This window comes from Alligator mississippiensis, chromosome 2 (genome assembly GCF_030867095.1).
Source record: "Alligator mississippiensis isolate rAllMis1 chromosome 2, rAllMis1, whole genome shotgun sequence".
In the NCBI taxonomy this organism is placed as follows: Eukaryota; Metazoa; Chordata; order Crocodylia; family Alligatoridae; genus Alligator; species Alligator mississippiensis.
In genome coordinates this window covers 146831630-146850806 of record NC_081825.1, presented here as the reverse complement: position 1 = coordinate 146850806, position 19177 = coordinate 146831630, and the positions used below count along the sequence as shown (strand labels likewise).

Genomic DNA, 19177 nt, shown 5'->3' with positions numbered 1-19177 from the left:
AGCTGGAGAGCCCTGAAGTAAATCACAAGCTCAATATAAACCAACAATGTAATATTACTGCAAACCCACCTCCCCCATCCCCACCCCTGACCCCCACCCCTCCCCATACACACAAAGTAAGATGTATTTACAAGATTTACAAGGGCATTGTCCAGAAGGGATTCTTCCATTCTATTCATAGCACTGCTGAGGCCCCACCTGCAGTACTGTTACCAGGTTTGGACATTATACTTCAAAAAGACATGGACAAATTGGAAAGAGTCCAGCAAAGAGCAAAAAATACATATTAAAGGTCTAGAAAATATAACGTGAGGAAAGGCTGGAAGTAAAAGAATGATTTAGTCTGAAGAAAAGACTGAAAGGGGGATTTTATAGTCTTCAAATACAAAAAGGGTTGTTATAAAGAGAACAGTGATCAACTGTTCTCTGCATCCACAAAGGAAAGCACAATAAGCAATGGGCTCATATAGCAACAGGGGAGATTTAATTTGGATATTAGAGGATGTGTCTACACATGTAAATAAGTGCAACTAAATTTACTTTACATTAAGCTAATACGCATTAAGCAATTTTTGGCAGGTGTCAACACATGCAGAGACTTGGCACTAAAGTTAGCACTAACTAACTAAAATTAGTGCCAAGTCCCTCCAGCCCTGCCATGTACCCCTGTGGCCACCAGGGGGAGCTCCAGCCTCTGCCCACATGGCTGCTGAGACTTGGCAGCTATGTTGAAGCCAGAGCCATCTGCTAGCACTTGGCAGCCATGTTGGAAACTCTGATCCCTGTCCCTCCCCTTCCCTTCCCAGCACGGGCAGCATATGTCAGCTGCGTCTTTGCCTCCCCGTAGCACTGCTGCCCCTACCCCTGCCCTGCCCCTGCCCCTGCCAGTGACGCCCAGCACCCTGCTTCTCCAGCCCAGCCCCTGCCAACAACAAGCAGTGTCCCACACTTCTGCTGGCCATAGTGCTGATCCGAGCAGCTCCCCCCTACCCCAGGTCCCAGAACAGCTGCATACCCACCAGCAGGGGCCAGACCACTGGGTCTGGGAGACCCTGGCCAACCCCCTCCTCCTGCACTCCCCACTCCAGCCCATCTGCCCTGCCACCCACACGCCCCCTACCCCCTGCCCACCCCCCAGCACCACTCTCAGGACATGCACATGGACAAAACAAAAAAACTTTATTACCCTCACAACACCCCCATCCCTCCCCCTCAAACAACAGAGCCCCTCCACCACCCTCCCCATCCACCAACAATAAAAGAGTGGGAAACTATATACAATGTTTTGGGTCTTCAAGCCCAGAGTGAGGGGTCATGGGGGAGGGGGCCTAGGGGCAGATCCCCAGGGAGGTGCCCAGCACCCTAGCTTCTGGATGTTCTCCTATGGGTCTGGGAGCCACAGTGACCCCAGCGGGTGGCGGCCTCATGCCTATGTCCGGGTCTTCAGCTGCATGGTGCAGGGGAAAGCGGTGGCCCAGGTGGGTGGTGGCAGGTCTGGGGCAGTGCTGGGTCAGGGGGTCCAGCAGGCAGGAGGCACCTGAGGACCTCCTCCCAGGCCCAGGTGGGGGCCTGCTGCAGGGTGTCAGGCAGGGCCCAGGGGCCCTGTGGAGCCATGGGTGGGGTCAGGCAGTGGGGGACATGGACGGGACCACCAGGGCCAGGAGGGTGTCTATGGCCTGCTGATCAGCATCCTGCTGCCACCAGAGCAGCTCCAGGTACTTCTACTCCAGGGCCTCCATTTGTGCCCAGTGGTCCCACTGCACCCTGTCCCATGCCTTCACCCAGACAACATGCTCTGCTTACCAGGCCTATTCCCACACCTCCCGCTGCTCTGCCACTGCCACCAGCCACTGGAACAGGAGGGTCCAGTCCTTGGTGTGCAGCTGGACAACTCTAGTTCTGGGTGGTGGTGATGCTGGGGCTGGTAGGCTCTCCCTAGTGCCCAGATCTAGGCCCTACAAAGGCAAGAGATAGAAGCCTTTTGTGGGAGTGTGCAACATTTCAGAGCTAAGATGCTCTGTACTAGCGGCCATGCACTGCCTGGCCTCTGATCGGAGAACAGCTGTGCACAGGTGCCCAGGGACCATGGTAAACCTGGTCAGGCCCAGGCAAGGCAGGCCCAGGCCCAAGTGACTGCCACCCAAGCCCCTCAGCCCTACCTTACTGCCCTGGGGCCAGGCTAAGACAGACTGCTGGCAGCACCTGCTGCCAAGGCTCCAGACCCCTCCCCCCACCCTCTCTCCCTGCAGGCCAACTGCTCTGCTGCGCTGCTGCCCAGACCATGGCACCTGGGCTCAGAGTGCAGTGAGCTCCCTGAAAACTGGGGTGCGGGGCTGGCCATGCTTCTACCCTCCCTGCAAGGGGCCTCTCTGGGGAGGGGCCCCAGAGCTGGCCCCCCCCACGCTGCCACTGCACCCTGAGCATGCCCCTGTTGCGCGAGCCCTGTGCAGTGCACAATGACCTGTTTATGCAGGTGGCAGGGTACCCAAACCACTACACCTTGGTGCTGATGATCCACCTGGTGCTCCGGGAATACCTGTGCTCCTGGTTCAGGACCAGAATCTATGATGATGCAGAGACAAGCTCAGGCTGCCTCACAACCTCCACTGACACCTGGAGGGCTACCTGCGGCAACACTACACATCTCTGCCCCCCACTGCCAAGGAAGACATTGCCACCAGCATCAACAACTTCCTCAGTGTGTGAGAGGTCTGTGCCTTCCCACCCGTGAGAACACAGGCTGCTCAGTAAAGTTCTGAACTGTATCCCACCTCCCTGCATGCTGTAGGCAGGGGAAACCCAAGGCTAGGGGAGTGTGGGCAAGCCAGGGGCAGGGACCAAAGCCAGAGGTGGGAGCTTGGAGGGCCTTTCTCTAGTGTGGGACTTACCATGTGGGCTGGTGAGGATGGAGGCGCAGCACAGGCCTCTCCATCCATGATGGCATCCAGCTGCACCTGGTGTGTGCGGCCCATGGGCTGTTGTGGGCTGGTGTCTGGCCATGGATTCCCCCTGGGCAGGGGCTAGCACCACTGTTGGCCAGTGGTGTCATGGCTGGCCACTCCTCATGGCAGGCTCCAGGGCTACATCAAGGGCAAGGCAGCCACTGACCAGGGCTCCCCAAACTGCCAGTGGAAGCAGCAGTTGGGGAGGAGGGTGGGGTGGGGGCACTAAAGGCCCAAGGGCCCCTCCTACAGTAACATATTACTGGGGGGGTCAGGGCAGGGTGAGGGTTCAGCCAGGCCACCCTTGCAGTTGACACTTGCAGATGTGTGGCCTGGGTCCCAAGGCACCAAAATACAGGTAGGCTCCCACATAAAGGCCATGGTCTCACAGATATGACCAGATCGATGATTGTAGTCAGTCACGGCCATCCACTATGCCCCGTGCAGCTGTCTCTATGTGGCCAGCCCTAGACCAGTGCTCAGGTGCACTCAGCAGTGGGGCATGGCCGGGGATTGGGAGCCACACAGCAGAGGCACTTCACCGCAGCATCTGTAAAGAGACACTGCTGGAGGTGAGCAGCAGCAGAGAGCAGGTGATGGCCCTGCTGCCAGAGACAGCCGGGCAGCAGCCCCAGGGGAGGGCTGCATCCCTTTGCAACACTCACCTGTGGCCAAGCAGCAGCTCTGGAGAGGGGACAGGACAGGCAGAGACAGTCTGGGTCCTGTCCAGGAGGGCACATGAGGCCGAATAGCCTCCTGCACACAGCAACAGGCTCCCTCAGGCTCCCTGGTATGTATGCCCCAAGGCGCAAAACGGCTGCTGACTTTTATACCCTGAAGCTAGGGGCTGCCAGAGCAGCCCAGCCCTGGAGCAGGAAAGGCTGCCAGCCAGGAGCCCTGGGGCTGGGCTCAGGCCAGCCTCCTAATGTTAGTGTCAGGTCGCATCTCCACATGCATTAGTATGCATTAACTTATTGCACCTAAATTTAATCACTGCACTTGCAGGTATTAAATTTAGGCACAATTAGCCTAAATTACTACACAGTAAGGGTGCGCACATGTAGACGCATGCCCATACTGTGCAGTAACTTAAGCTAAGGCACATTAATGCACCCAGAGAGTACTCTCTAACTATGAGGATGGTCAAGCAATGGAACAGGTTACCTACCAGGGTTATAAAATCTCCATCACTGGAAGTTTTTAAGTACATGGCTACGCAAATAGTTTTCTGGGATGATTTAGACAAGGATTATTCTGCCTGGTGGTGGGGGCTGGACTAGATGACCTCGTGCAGTCCCATCCAGCTCTGTTTTCTATGATTTTATGAGTCTATAATAAAAGATCACTGAGAAGCAGAGTAAACGTTTGCAGAATCAGGCCCTTGTCACACACTGCACTTAAGACATGATTAGCCAGATAATCATGTCTTAAGTTGTAATTAGGCTTCATGTTCTGTAACAGGGAGCCCACTGTGTACACTCCCCTTATGGGCATTCATATAACAGAAGCCCCATCTTGCCTGTACCCCTCCCTCCACCCCCATCTCCTTTTTGTGCATTCCTTTTTCCTTCTAAGTATTAGCAGAGACCTAGCACACTCATTGCATGGATATGGCAAGGTTTGGAGCAAGCCAGAAAGCTGAAGTGGCTTTCTGTAGGAGAAATCTACAAACTACATCTACATATCAATTGAGCTAAGTGTCACTAAAGAAAACAAAAGAACTAAAATATCCACTTCAAAGCAAAGCCTGTAAGAGACGAGAAAAGCCAAGGTGCATTGAAAACATGACTGTAAATATATGAACACATTCCCCCTTTGATTAAGACCTATTTCCCAAAACAAACTTCCCATATGTCTAAAGTTTTATGCTAAATCAGTCTATGTGACTGCATCTAACAACTCACTTACTGTCGTCAGTGGCCTTTGATCCTCACTACGTCACATTGTATTTGTATATATTTCTCACAGTGCATTTTTATATTGACTGTCTCACCTTTGCCCTGGCATTCTGTATTTGTTTTATATCTTTTAACTTTAATAAATGTACTCTTTAGAGTAAGTAATACCTTGTATTATTAAAATTATTATTATAAGAATGCACTGGAATTGTGATCACTGGAATTGTATTGCAGTATTGGACTGGTCCCCTGAGTGAATGCAAGTATGTATGAGTCAGTAGGTAACTGAACGATAAAGCAAGAGCCTCTGGCTGTTAATTGACAATAGCCTAACCAGAGGAACTTACCATCACAAAACTCTACAAGTCATTTCAAGCTAATCAAGCCATCAGAAACCCTCAACAACACAGCCATTGAGTCAATCAAGTCAATGGTGGACTCCCAAAACTGCACCATCGGGCAGAACTCCCAGTGACTATGACTGACAGCTGTCATCCACTACTCAAGACCCACATGGGACAGTGACCTCTGAATTGGGCAGCCAAGATGATGCTGGGAGATCACAGAAGTCTGCCAGAAAGGGATAAAAGGCTGTGAAGCATGACCCTCAGTGGTGCCCTCTCAACCAGCACCCGACCTACCAAGACAGAAGGACAAGCAGGCAACCCCTTTCTGGAGAAGACAATCACCTTGGAGGAAGCTGACCATTGACAGCAGACTCCAGTGCCCCAGATGGGTATAAACCAACATCAGTGTTACACTATTATTGAAGCAATTGCATGTGTGAGTCAGTGTGTGTTAAGGTGGCTAGTACCCCTCATAATTCAAAGTTTCCATTTATGATTTTATTGGCAATTTTATATCCCATACAATAAATTAGAATTTATTATGATCCTGTGAGTTGGTCCTTTGTAGCCAACAGTTCAGTCAATTGATTGTGTGATAAAAGGAGGAATAAGCCACAAAGCTATTCTGCAAAAAATGTGTAATACCTTTGTGACTGGTTCCCTTCATGCTATTAATTGAACAAGTGGCCAAGGGCACCCCATACCTGGGAGCCCCATCAACGGGCTGGGATTTGCTTGAGAAGCATCTATGGATGCAAGCCAGCATTTTGGTTGCTTTAACTAGCCGCAGAATTACATTGAAGGCTCATGTTCATCTTGTGGTCAATGATGACCCGCAAGTCTCTTTCTTCCATAGTGCTAGCCAGCGTAGCACTGCCAAGCCTATAAGGATGCTGCAGGTTTTTCCTCCCAAGATGGAGAACCTTGCATTTTTCAGTGTTAAATACTATCAGGTTCTCGTCCACCCATTTACTGAGCCTGTCCAGGTCAGCCTGGATCACCCTCCTGTCTTCGGGTGTGGATGCTTTGCCCCAGACTTTGGTGTCATCGGCAAATTTGGCCAGTCTGCTTCTGACTCCAATGTCTACATCTTTAATGAAGATGTTGAACAATATGGGTCCAAGGACAGAGCCTTGGTGGACCCCACTGGTCACAGGGCACTATGACGATTGACTTCCGTCTATTACCACCCTCTGGGTCTGACCACGGAACCAATTCCCCAGCCAGCGGATCATGGTGGACCCAAGGTCACAGTTGGCCAGTTTTGCTAAGAGGTGATCATGGGATACCAGATCAAAGGCTTTTTTGAAGTCAAGATATATGACATCAATCTCTTCTCCCTTGTCCAGGTGATAGGTCACCTGGTCGTAAAAGGAAATGAGATTGGTCAAGCAAGACCTACCCGCAACAAACCCATGCTGGCTATCCCTCAGGATGTTGGCGTCGGCTAGTCCATTAAGGATGGCCTTTTTAATAAGCTTTTCTAAGACCTTCCCGAGATAGAGGTCAGGCTGATAGGCCTGTAGTTTGCTGGATCCACTTTCCTCCCTTTCTTGAAGATCTGTGCCAGGGGCTAGGCTATGATGCTCGACAGCTCTTTGAGTACCCTGGGGTGCTTGCCAGCTCCTTGAGTACCCTGGGGTCAGGGCCAGCTGACTTAAAGGTATCCAGCCTCTCAAGGTGTTCCTTCATGAAGTCAGCATTGATGGAAGGCAGGAGATCATCCTCACCCAGACCTCCCTGTCCCATAGTGGGCATGGGCGACCTATGGAACTGATGAAAGACTGATGCAAAGTACCCATTTAATAGGTTGGCTTTTTCCTGGGCATCAGTTGTCAGATGTCCCATCTGGTTTAGCAGGGGTCCAATGTTGCCCTTGCTTTTCCTCTGGCTTCCCACATATCTGAAAAAGGAGTTTTTATTGTCCTTGATATTTGAAGCTAGTTGGAGTTCAGTTGCAGCCCTGGCTTTCCTGGTTTGCTCCCTGCAGGACCAGACCAGTACAGAATATTCCTCCTTGGAGGAATATTCTTTATAGGAATACTTTGTAGGCCTTTCTTTTTAGCCTCAGGAGGTCTGCTAGATCCCTGGAGAGCCAGGGGAGCTGCTGTGCCCTCTTGCTGCCTTTCCTCTGAGAAGGAATAGAATTAGCTTGTGCATTGAGGATCGTTCCCTTGAGGAGCAACCACTCTTCCTGAACTCCCCTCCCCCTGGGGTCATGGTCGCTTAGGGCCTCACTGACAAGCCTCCTGAGCTTGTCGAAGTCAGCTTTCCTAAAGTCAAGGACTTCAGTGTTGCTGACTGACTTGCCAGCTTTACGGCGGATGGTGAAGGTGATCAGCTCATGGTCGCTGTCACCCAGCTTCCCATTGATCACTAGGTTGCCAATTAGGTCGTCCCCAGTTGCCAGTACCAGGTTGAGCAGTGCTTTACCTCTCGTCGGCCTGTAGACTTCTTGGGTCAGGTAGAGGTCATCCACGCACGATAGGAAGCTTTGCGACCACTCGGATTTTGCTGAGTGATCCTCTCACGAGATGTCTGGGTAGTTGAAGGCATCCATGACAACCATGGTCCTGGAGCATGCGGCCTCAGCCTCTTCCTGGGCAAACTCCTGGTCAAGCTCAGGACTTTGGGTGGGAGGTCTGTAGTAGACTCCCACCGTTGTGACCCTGTACCATGTTCCCCATGGATTTTAACCCAGAGGGTCTCTAGTCATCCACCCTGGTTGCCAAGATCAGCTTGTAGGGATGTGTAGCTTTCCTTAATATAGAGAGCTACACCCCAGCCCCTTTAATCTACTCAATCTCTCCTGTACAGGGTATAGCCATCTATACCCGTGGTCCAGTCATGGGTGGAGTCCCACCAGGTCTCCGTTATCCCTATGATGTTGTAATTATTTGTGTTAAGCAAGACGAGTTCCTCCTGCTTATTCCCCAAGCTCCTGGCATTTGTGTACAGGCAGACAAGTGTCCCCTTGGGGGCTCTTGCCTTGCTCACAAATTGTACCAGGGCTGGGGAAGGGGTGGGCTCCCTTAAGTGCCTTGGCCTGCTGGCTTTGCAAGGGTCGCTCAGCGGGCCAGCAGTGGCAGTAGTCCCCCCGTCCCCCAGCAGGCTTAGTTTAAAGCCCAGTGGAGCAGGTCAGCCAAACTGGTTGAGAAGAGCCTCCTCCCCAGTGAAGAGAGGTGGAGGCCATCTCTTCCCAACAGCTCACTGCCTCTCTCACCAAAGAGCGGGCTGTGGTCATGGAAGCCAAAGCCTTCCCGATGACACCAGCACCGCAGTCTTTGGTTGACTACCTGGATCCTCCTCTCCCTCCTCAGCCCATACCCCGAGACTAGGAGGATCAAAGAAAACACCACCTGTGCCCCCAGGCCCTTTAGCCCAGCTCCTAAATCCCGGTAGTGCCTCATGACCCAGCTAGGAGCGCTTCAAGCCATGTCATTGGTGCCCGCATGAATAAGGAGCATGGGATAGTGGTCAGTGGGCTGGAGGAGCTTAGGGATCTTCTCCGCAATGTCTTGGATACGGGGCCCTGGGAAGCGGCAGACTGCCCATGATAAGGGGTCGGGGAGGCAGATTACCCCCTCAGTCCCCCTCAGGATGGAGTCTCCCATGACAAATACTTTGCATTTTGTCTTGGGGAGAGAGGGGGCAGTAGCTACAGATGAGCTTGTGTTGCCTGCGGGAACTGGCAACTTAGCAGGCACTGCTGGGGCTGCAAGAGGTTTGTACCTGTTGCTGACCTCCAGTGGGGGAGGGGCCTTGGTGTGGTAGGCCTTGGGGCCCTTGACCACCTTGGTCCATCCCCCAGACTGGACAGAATGGAAGGTCCCAGAGTCCTCCCTTGTCCTGGAGGGAGACTGTGGTCTACCCTCCGGCTCCCACAGGAGAAAGGCCTGGCAGTAGGAGTCTATCTCCTGCTCGCAGTCTGATGGCACGCAGTCTCTGGACTGTGGCCTGGAGCTCCTCTAGCTGGCATGCCAAAGACCCCAAAAGAGAGCAAACCCCACAAGGGGAGGTAGCCATGTTCCCTGGCCCCAAAGCCTGAAAAAGGGACAGGCAGCCCCCGCAGCCGAGAGCCAGGGGCTCCCTCTGCGTAGAGCCTGGAACCATGGGCTCCGTCGGGGTGGAGGTCTCTGAGGTACCGGGGGGGGGCTGACCCCTCGGGGTGCAGCGAGTGCCCATCTGTGGCATGCCACTGGTACACGGGCTGGGCCTGAGTCTACCTACCCTAGGGGGCTCGCAGGCAGGGCCTCAGGCCCTCCAGCACACCCTCCTGTGCAAACTCCGCCCTAACTCACGTGCCGGCAGACAAGCATGCCTGTCTGTGTGGCTCCCTGCGGGGCTGGGAGAAGTAGGGGCCTGGGCAGGGTGAGACCCAGCCCGGCTCCCACTCAGCCACCTCCTCCCACTCTCTAGGGGTTAACCCCCTCCCACCATGGGCCCCACTTACCTCTGGCTGTGCTGGAGTTCAGCAGGGGGCTCCGCAGCTGCTAGGGGGTCTCTGGGGGGCTGCTGGGGGAGTGGGGGCGTAGCGGGCTTTCACCCACACATCTCTCCCTGTGGTGGGAGAAACCTCCCTAAGGTCCGTTGTCTAGCTATAATTTGATTGACAGACAACGCGGGTAAAGAAAGACAGCTGTTTATTTGCTCGAGCAAAGACCATAAAGCCAGCAAAAGGCAAAAATGGCCCCCCCTCAAGGGTGAGGCGATCTTTTATACTTCTTACAACAAAGCAAGACTATATGGTTAACAAAAAGCAATACTTGGGCGGTGCTTTACAAATCTTTGTAACAGCATATTTCTATTAAGCTGAACTAGCACTTTTAAAGGCTAAAAGTTAAGTAACAGTAACATTAGCAAAACCTTACACAGTAGTAGATACTTTTCAAGGACGCAACTAGTATGCCCAGAACAATGGTTTCTCTGTCTTATCTTACTTCTTGCTGTAGCTGATTTTTTTTAGCACACAGACACAGATTCACTTCTTAACTCAGAAAATGCTTGGTACAGTTAAAATGATTACATGACACAAGCAAAGGCCTAGCTATCATTCTGCCTTGTGGTCAGCTGCATTGCTAGGCCACAGGTCATGCCTTGTATTCAGCTGTAAAGCTAATACTTCTTAATAATCCAAATTATTGTAAACCTAACAGTATGTTATCAGAAAACTATTCTATTTCAGGGTAATAACAAACATGCTCACTACAATCCCCACTTTGTTCCAATTTTCCAGAGGAAATTTTGGAACACACTTTTAGGTATTTAACTTCTTGTGGGGTTAGGTTTTGATGATTGATGCTGGATATTTGTACAAACTGACCATACATTTTTATTTGCCTTTGCATAAACTGCTGTTCTAGAGAGCATAGACACTGAAAACAGCACAACAGGCAGATTATAGTTATAACAATTCCAATTAAGCTTAATACAAAAGGTCTAAGCCATCCTGTAAGGGAAGGCAACCAATTAGTGAGCCAACTAAGAGATGTATCTTTGGGGATTTTAACTATATCTTCGGCTTTTTGGATATGGACAGCTGTATCATTGAGGTGGGTTTGTATTATTGTAAAAGAACTGTTAACCCAAACGCAACATTCTGGTCCAATAACTGCACAAGCTCCTCCTTGAGCAGCAAGGAGAAAATCAAGGGCTATACGGTTTTGAATTACCATTTGTCGGAGTTCTTCTTGGGTGTCAGCCAAGGCAGCAACGGCCTTCGAGAGTTCCTTGTGACCTTCACTGAATTCATGAGCCATGACTTTTATCACAGCTTGCAGGTGTAGTGTAAATCTTCCAAGACAAGCAGTGTTTACTCCTGGGAGTATACCTGCTAAAGAACACCCGACTAACACTCCTTTGGTAAGCAGAGTTTTTTGATATTTGTCTACTATATCACGGCTTTCTTGCAAATCCCTCTTGTTTCGCCACCTGCCCCGTGGAAGGTGCGTGGCGAAGGACATAGAGGGTTTTAGCATTGTCGGATAGCAGATACCTTTTCCTTTGGCAGGGATTTTATGGTAGGCGTGGGAGCCACAGACCCAGTATTGTCCTTTTAAAGCAGCGAGGTTTGAATACTTAGGAGGTATTCGGCCCCCGTTTCCTAATCCTAGCACCCCGCGTTCACCCTTTGATTTAAAGGAAGGATTTGCAGTTCCATTGAAGAAGCATTGTCCCCGGGAGGTATCAGTGTACAAACAATACCACAAGGTATTATTTAAAGAGGAGATGGGGGTGCAGATAGGATTAGTGTCCTTGGTTAAATTTTTGCTGCTGTAGAAATCATTGCAAGAGCTGCAATAGGTAGGAGTTGCTGTGTTATTATTACGCCAGTCTCCTCCACTTGAACTAGTAAAATAGTGGTGACATATGCTTGTGCCTAAATTAATGCAGTCTGATACTGAGCAATTTACATAGAAACACCAATCTCCAACAACAGGCTTTATTAAAAGGAACTCCTGCTGACTTTGGTCCCAAGCTTGGTTATTAGAGGGGTTTAAAAGTGACTCGATGGGGCCCAAGGGGATGAGAGTCATGGGAATGCCTCCTTGAGTGTGGAGAGGAAAATGACTGCACACCCAACAATCACTTTGGTTTTCTGCTTTAGCGGCTCTCTCAACATATTGGAGGTACATATTATCATCAGAGATATGGGCAACATTAGGTTTAAGAGTAGTCTTAGCCTGAGGAGACTCTGCAAATTGTCTGAAAACTGGGTGGCTAGGCTTTACACAATATTCTGTTCCATAAGTAAATACCCGAACTTCTGCTGAACTACAGCAGTGTGAGGGAGGATACCAATGGGCAATGTTGACCTTCCCGTCTATATCAGAGAGTTTGATTGAATCGCTTATCCAGACAGGAAAACCTCGGGCACCAGGATTAGCACATCTGCAGCAACTGGCAGCTATAGCCGACCCCTGTGAGAGACTTATTTCTCCAGCAAAGAGAAAGATTAGAAATAACATAGTTATAAAAACTATATTATAACAAAAATCAGCACAAACAGTATGCACAACCCTGCAGCTCCAATAACTGATCTTCTGGGACATGTTACAGTCTCAAAGTGCTCGGTTTCAGCTGATCCAAAAGTGTCTAGAGGATGCAGTACTTGGAGTTCGGTGCTTTCTGGGCTGGGCAGGACCCCAAAAAGGTGACAGTTCATTAGTGGACCTTGGTTAGTTTGAGTTTTATATTATCTAACGGGCTGCAGGTCCAGGAGGTGTTTGTTTTTATTTTTTCGTCTGCTTCTGGCTCACCCTTGTCGCGGTCAGGTGGGCGTGCTGTGCTCTCACGAAGTCCGCAGTCGTCTTCTTCTGGCTTCCCCTTTTCCAGGTCAGGGAAGTTCACGTTGGAGCCGATCCTGAGCTCTGGTGAAACTTCTGTCTTCTTTGTACGAGTATAATGAATCCAGTTGTTCTTCTCTGCTACTTTTACGGTGGTGTGGGAGGTGTGGAGGACTTGATACGGTCCTTGCCACTTAGGTTCAAGGGGAGACCGTTTCCAAGTTTTTACATACACCCAGTCTCCAGGCTGGATGCGATGTGCTGGGACATCGGCAGGGAGGGGTTGGCTTAAAGCAGCATACCTATGGAGAGATTTTAACTGAGACTGTAGAAATAAAATATAAGAGGTGAGTCCTTTATCGCCTAAAAGAGAAGAAGTGTGAGCCAGTAGTAAGGGGAAATGTTGGGGAACAGGGTGTCCAAACAGCAGCTCGTAAGGGCTCAGCTTTAGTTTTCTCCTGGGGGTGGTTCTGATGGACATAAGGGCCAGTGGGAGAATCTTAGTCCATTTTAACCCGCTCTCAGCACATAGCTTTCCAATTTTTTGTTTCAGGGTCTTATTCATTCTCTCTACTTGTCCTGAGCTTTCTGGGTGCCAAGGGGTATGGAATTTCCATTCTATTTCTAGGCAGCTGGCCAGTGTTTTGTTTATGTCAGCAGTAAAATGCGATCCTTGATTGCTTTCAGTGATACGTGGAGGACCAAACCTGGGTATAATTTCATTAAGGAGTATTTTTACTACTTGTTGTGCTGTAGCTCTTCTGGTGGGGAAAGCTTCTACCCACCCCATGAGTTGGTCAACAATTACTAGGAGGTTTTTGTACCCATTGTCTTTAGGCATATCAGCAAAATCTATTTGTAGTCTTTTAAAGGGAGTATAAGCCCAGGGGCGGGCTCCAGGGGGTCCTGATTTTTCTCCTTTGATATTAAACTTTTTGCATATACTGCAGTGTTCTAAAAGCCTTTTTGCTTCCTGGTAGACTCCGGGTGCGTAGAACAGCCTGTTAGTGATAGTGGCAAGTTTTTCACAACCTAAATGCTCGCTTTGATGGAGTTGTTGCAGATAGGGTCTAAGGGCTGCTTTAGGTAGCACTATCCTTTTATCTGGCAATCGCCATATTCCATCTTTTTCACAGGTGGCTCCTGCCGCTTTCCATCTCTGTTGTTCTAAAGGTGGTGCAGACTCGTACATTTTTGGCTCTAGCAATATTCCCAAATATGCCTCTGACTGAGGAATTTGAGCTTGGAATGCTAGGGCAGATAGTGGCTGTAAGGCTGCTGTTTGAGCTGTAGCATCGGCCAGGGCATTGCCTTTTGAGACTTGATCTCCTTTTTGGTATGGGCTGGGCAATGCATTACAGCTATGGCTTTTGGCTTGTAGGAGATCATTGACTTGTTTAGCATTTGATATTTTAGTTCCAGAAGCTGTCATAAATCCCCTCTGTTTGCACAATTGTCCAGTGGCATGACAGATTCCAAAGGTATACTTAGAATCAGTCCAAATATTTACAGAGTGGCCCGATGCTAATTGACAAGCTCGGGTAAGGGCAGTAAGTTCAGCCGCCTGCGAGCTCAACTGCCCAGGCAGTGGTTCAGCTTCAAGTACTTCAAATGGAGTTACTACTGCATAACCCGTTTTTCTAACTCCATTTACTAATTTTGAAGAGCCATCTACAAAAAAAATCAAGTCAGGGTTGTCTAAGGGTAAGTCACTAAGATCTACCCTGGGTTTGTCTGAAAATGCTGCAACTTGAAGGCGATCGTGGGAGTCTGGTTCCCCGTTGCTGGGTAGAGGTAATAGAGTAGCCGGATTCAGGGTATTGCATCTCTCTATGACCAGGTTTGTAGCCATTAAAAATGTGGTTTCATACTTGTTCATTCTCTGATGAGAAAAATGTTGAGTATTTTTCTGGAGGAGAAGGAGGGCTACTTCATGTGGAGCCTTTAGGATAAGGGGACATCTGAGGACTAATTCCTGGGCTTTCTCGACTATGGTTGCAGCTGCTGCCACTGTGCGAAGGCAGCCTACTCCCCACTTTGCCACTGGATCTAATTGTGCAGAGAAGTAAGCTACCGGGCGTTGGGTGTTGCCTAAGGGTTGAGTAAGTACCCCAGAGGCTACTCCTAGTCGCTCATGGACAAAGAGCATGAAAGGTTTTCGATAATCTGGTAGCCCTAGGGCAGGGGCAGAAGTTAAAGCAGATTTTATATTATTGAAACTATGGGTGGCTTCATGATCCCAAAAGACTGACTTTTCTGCCTCTTTTGTGGTAAGCTGTACAAGTGGTTTGGTTAACTCTCCGAAGGCTGGAATCCAGGAGCGATAGAACCCCACCATTCCCAGCTAGACCCCAAACTTGACGTTTTGTTATAGGCTTGGGAATATTTAGGATAGCTTGGATTCTGTCATCACTCAGGTGTCTTTGGCCAGGCTCCAAAATGTGGCCCAAGTATTTAACAGTGGATTTACAAAACTGAAGCTTACTTGGTGACACCTTGTGGCCTTTGGTGGCTAGTGCAGTGAGTAAAATGATGGTGTCTTGAATACATGCTTCTGATGAGGCAGAGCATAAGAGTAAATCATCCACGTATATTAGGAGGGATGAGGAGTTAGGAAAAGTAAGATCTTGCAAATTTTTGTGAAGAATTTGAGAAAAAATGCTGGGAGATTCTACATATCCTTGGGGTAACCTTGTCCAGGTCAGTTGAGAAGAACCCCAGGTGAAGGCAAAAAGATATTGGGATTCAGGGTGGATGGGGATGCTGAAGAAAGCAGAACAGAGGTCTATTACGGTATAAAAAGCAGTGTCAGGGGGTATTGCAGTTAAAATAGTATTGGGGTTAGGAATGACCGGGTGTCGAGGAATGACATACTTATTAATTTGTCTGAGATCTTGAACCAGACGATACATGGGTTTCCCGTCTGGACCAGGCTTGGGTTTCTTTACTGGAAGCATAGGTGTGTTACAGGGGGACTGACAGGGAATTAAAATTCCTTGTTTAGAAAAATCTTTAATTAAAGGCTTGAGTCCCTCAATAGCTTCTGCTTTCAAAGGATACTGGAGTACTTTAGGTGGCTCAAGATTGGTACGAATCTGAATTTTGACAGGATCTGCAGATTTTAGGAGTCCCACCGAGCTGGAGGTGAGGCCCCAAAGTTCTGGGGGTACCCTTTCTTTTAGAACAAGGGGAAGAGACTGCAAGCTCGAGTCTTCTGTAACTGCAAGCACTGTGGCTATCCTTGGGACCAGGGAGGACGGAAACGTTAGAATAATTCCGTCAGGTGAACACTGTATGGTGGCTTGTAGTTTGCAAAGAAGATCCCGTCCAAGAAGGTTAACAGGGCCAGTTGCTAGAAAAAAAAAGAGTGTTCTGCTGAGAGGGGGCCAATTTTTACATTCGTGGGTTGAGAAAATGAGCAACGGAAGGGTTTTCCCTCAATTCCCATAACAGTGACTTGTTTTTCACTTGGTGAAAGATGTCCTTTGGAAATACTGGAAAAAGTTGCCCCTGTGTCTAGCAGGCACTCGTAGACGTGTTCTCCTATCTTTAAGGGTATTAGGGGATCTTGAGCACTGCAGTTTAGGGTGACTTCTTTAGGTTGGACACAGGATAGTTGCAGAAAGTGGCATGTAGAATCTCCCTCATCATGTCAGTCGTCACATTGGTTTTGAGCAAGATCTGGGGTAACAGTAGTGAACTGAGGGTTCTTGAATTTTTGATTTTCAGGGTTATCACTTGGGGATCTTTTTGGTCTTAACTTGCACTCTCTTTTCCAGTGTCCTTCCTGTTTACAGTAATGACACACGTTGGGCCCATACGGTTGGTGGGTACGGCCCGGTGGCCTAGGCACAAAGGGCCTCGGGCCACGGGGCAGATTGGTTCTATAGGCATTTGTGGGCTGTATTACTGCTGCCAACATGCGAATGTTGGACTGATCTTCCTTTTGTTTTTCTTTCTTCTTTTTTTCTTCCCTTCCATTAAAAGTTTTAGTAGCAATGGCTAAGATTTCTGCCATGGATTTACCCTCAACACCCTCAGTGTTATGTTGAAGCTTTTTTCTAATATCTTCGCTAGCCTGACTTATGAACACAAGTCTTAACACAGGCAAAGTGGCAGGTGTCTCAGGGTCCATGTTTCCATACTGATGTATAGCTTTACAGAGTCTTTCAAAGTAATCTGAAGGGTGTTCTTCGGGACCCTGAACAGTAGCTGTCACTTTGGACCAGTTTGTAGTTTTATCTCCTGCTTTCTTTAATCCTTCTAAAATGCTGTCTTTCAGCATTCGTATTGAATTTTGCCCCCTTTCCTGATTGTAATTCCAATTCGGATTTTGCCTGGGCACGCCATTAGGCATGGGGTGGTTTTCATGGGGCTGATCGGCTAGAAATTGGTCAGCATGGAGTAGTACTTGAGTCTTCTCGTCCATAGTTAAGAGGCTTTCGAGAAGCTGCATGACATCTGACCAGGAGGGGTTATGAGTCATGAAAATGGTTTTGAAGCGCCTTAGAACTACTTCGGGATCATCTCTGAGCCTGGCGGTGTTTTCTTGCCAGTTTAAGAGGTCTGTGGTGGAGAACGGAGCGTGTGTCCAGTGACTAATAACTTCTCCACCCTCACCAGACACAGGGTATTCTCTTAGAGGTAACTGAAGTGCAGGCTTAGACAATTTTTGACGAGTGCGATTTGAAATCGGAGTGGAACTGGAATCTGGAGAGGGATCTCTGGATCCCTCTCCAGATCCGGGACTCGGGGATTCCAAGAGAGACAATCGAGGTGATGCCTCCCGAAGACTTCCCAGTCCCTCGGCCGGCCCGGGGGCAATGTTTTGGGGTTCAAACATTGGGGGTGGTATCAATGGTAGGTTAGGGGGCCTAGGCATGGGTCTGTAATCATCTTCTGAATATGACGGTGGTGCAGCAGGTTTTGGACATAGAAAGGGAGCTAACAGATTTGGAAAAGGTGCAGGGGTCTGGGAAGCTAAAGGTTTTAATTGCATGCTAGCAACGTTGTACCATAAATACCAATAACTAATTTGGCCAGGGCGGAGGTCCTCCAAGATCTTTCTTAAGGCAGCCAGGCGATTTAGGTCAAATGATCCATTTTCTGGCCATTGTCTTCCCAAATCTAACTGGGACGTATAAGACGTCCAATTAGTTAAACAGAGTTCTGCCATACGAGACTTGGACAGTCCCGCCCATCCCTCCAAATGTTTCCAATTCTTAATCATAAAATCAAGGAGTGAATCAGGAATAACTTTCCCTAGACCGGAACCCATGATTATATCCAAGCACAAGCAGTCTTATTTCCCTAAGTTCTACCTGCCTAGAAGCTGTTTCGTCCACGTACAACAACCAGTGTTCTCGGACCCCACTGGCTTGCTCCGTGAGGAGGGGCATCTTGAGTCTGAGACCCTAGTCATTGGCCGCTATAACAGCATTTCTACCTTATATCTGTGTCTTTCGCCTTTCGGCTAGGCTGCTGGCTCTAACAGCGTTTAAATCAGCAGACAGATACCCTCAAAGACTGCTTCCAGAGACCTCTAGAGGTAAAACCAGAAAACCAGAAACCAGATAGAAACCAAAAACGTACCTGACCTGAGGTACTCGCCGGTACCATTCCTTTACCCGACTTGAGGATCCCGCCTTATTGGTCCCGAGGGGACCGTCCACCTCCCGAGACTAACCCAATAGGTGAACTCACCTGGTGTGCGCTGGGGTGTTGGGGGATGGAAGTCTCCAAAGGCGCCAAGCTAGACAGGTCCCATCTGGGGTGCCAAATTGTGGTGGGAGAAACCTCCCTAAGGTCCGTTGTCTAGCTGTAATTTGATTGACAGACAACGCGGGTAAAGAAAGACAGCTGTTTATTTGCTCGAGCAAAGACCATAAAGCCAGCAAAAGGCAAAAATGGCCCCCCCTCAAGGGTGAGGCGATCTTTTATACTTCTTACAACAAAGCAAGACTATATGGTTAACAAAAAGCAATACTTGGGCGGTGCTTTACAAATCTTTGTAACAGCATATTTCTATTAAGCTGAACTAGCACTTTTAAAGGCTAAAAGTTAAGTAACAGTAACATTAGCAAAACCTTACACAGTAGTAGATACTTTTCAAGGACGCAACTAGTATGCCCAGAACAATGGTTTCTCTGTCTTATCTTACCTCTTGCTGTAGCTGATTTTTTTTAGCACACAGACACAGATTCACTTTTTAACTCAGAAAATGCTTGGTACAGTTAAAATGATTACATGACACAAGCAAAGGCCTAGCTATCATTCTGCCTTGTGGTCAGCTGCATTGCTAGGCCACAGGTCATGCCTTGTATTCAGCTGTAAAGCTAATACTTCTTAATAATCCAAATTATTGTAAACCTAACAGTATGTTATCAGAAAACTATTCTATTTCAGGGTAATAACAAACATGCTCACTACATCCCCACTCCCGGAGCCTAACTGAGGCTTTTTGCTGTTGGCAAAAACTAAACTCAGCAGGGAATGTTACTATCTCCCATAAGATAAATCACTTAAATTAATTCAAGCAGTCTCAAAATGTTATTACAAATGCATAATTTTATCCTAATTCTAAACTATTCAGAGCAAATGATTTAGGTACCAGCATAAAACTATGAATCTTTACTACTTGAAACTAGCATGAGAGTAAAGCTTTTTTTTTAGCTCAGCCTCAGAGTTGCAATAATGGTTTCTTA

At 48.7% G+C, this 19177-nt stretch overlaps 1 protein-coding gene across 2 annotated transcripts; it reads right to left on the bottom strand.

Moving 5' to 3' along the window:
• Positions 1 to 9813: 9813 nt before the first annotated feature.
• On the bottom strand, positions 9814 to 18962 carry LOC132248610 (uncharacterized). Of its 2 annotated transcripts, none has more exons than XM_059722247.1 (2): positions 18177 to 18962; positions 9814 to 12775 (listed from the first exon to the last, which is right to left on the bottom strand). In XM_059722247.1, exon 2 carries the CDS (start codon positions 12237 to 12239, stop codon positions 10359 to 10361), a length of 1881 nt encoding a protein of 626 aa, XP_059578230.1. In that variant the 5' UTR covers positions 12240 to 12775; positions 18177 to 18962; the 3' UTR covers positions 9814 to 10358. The 2 variants fall into 2 exon arrangements, with proteins under 2 accessions (XP_059578230.1, XP_059578231.1); XM_059722248.1 differs by lacking the exon at positions 18177 to 18962 and adding an exon at positions 18066 to 18160.
• Between the last annotated feature and the right edge of the window lie 215 nt (positions 18963 to 19177).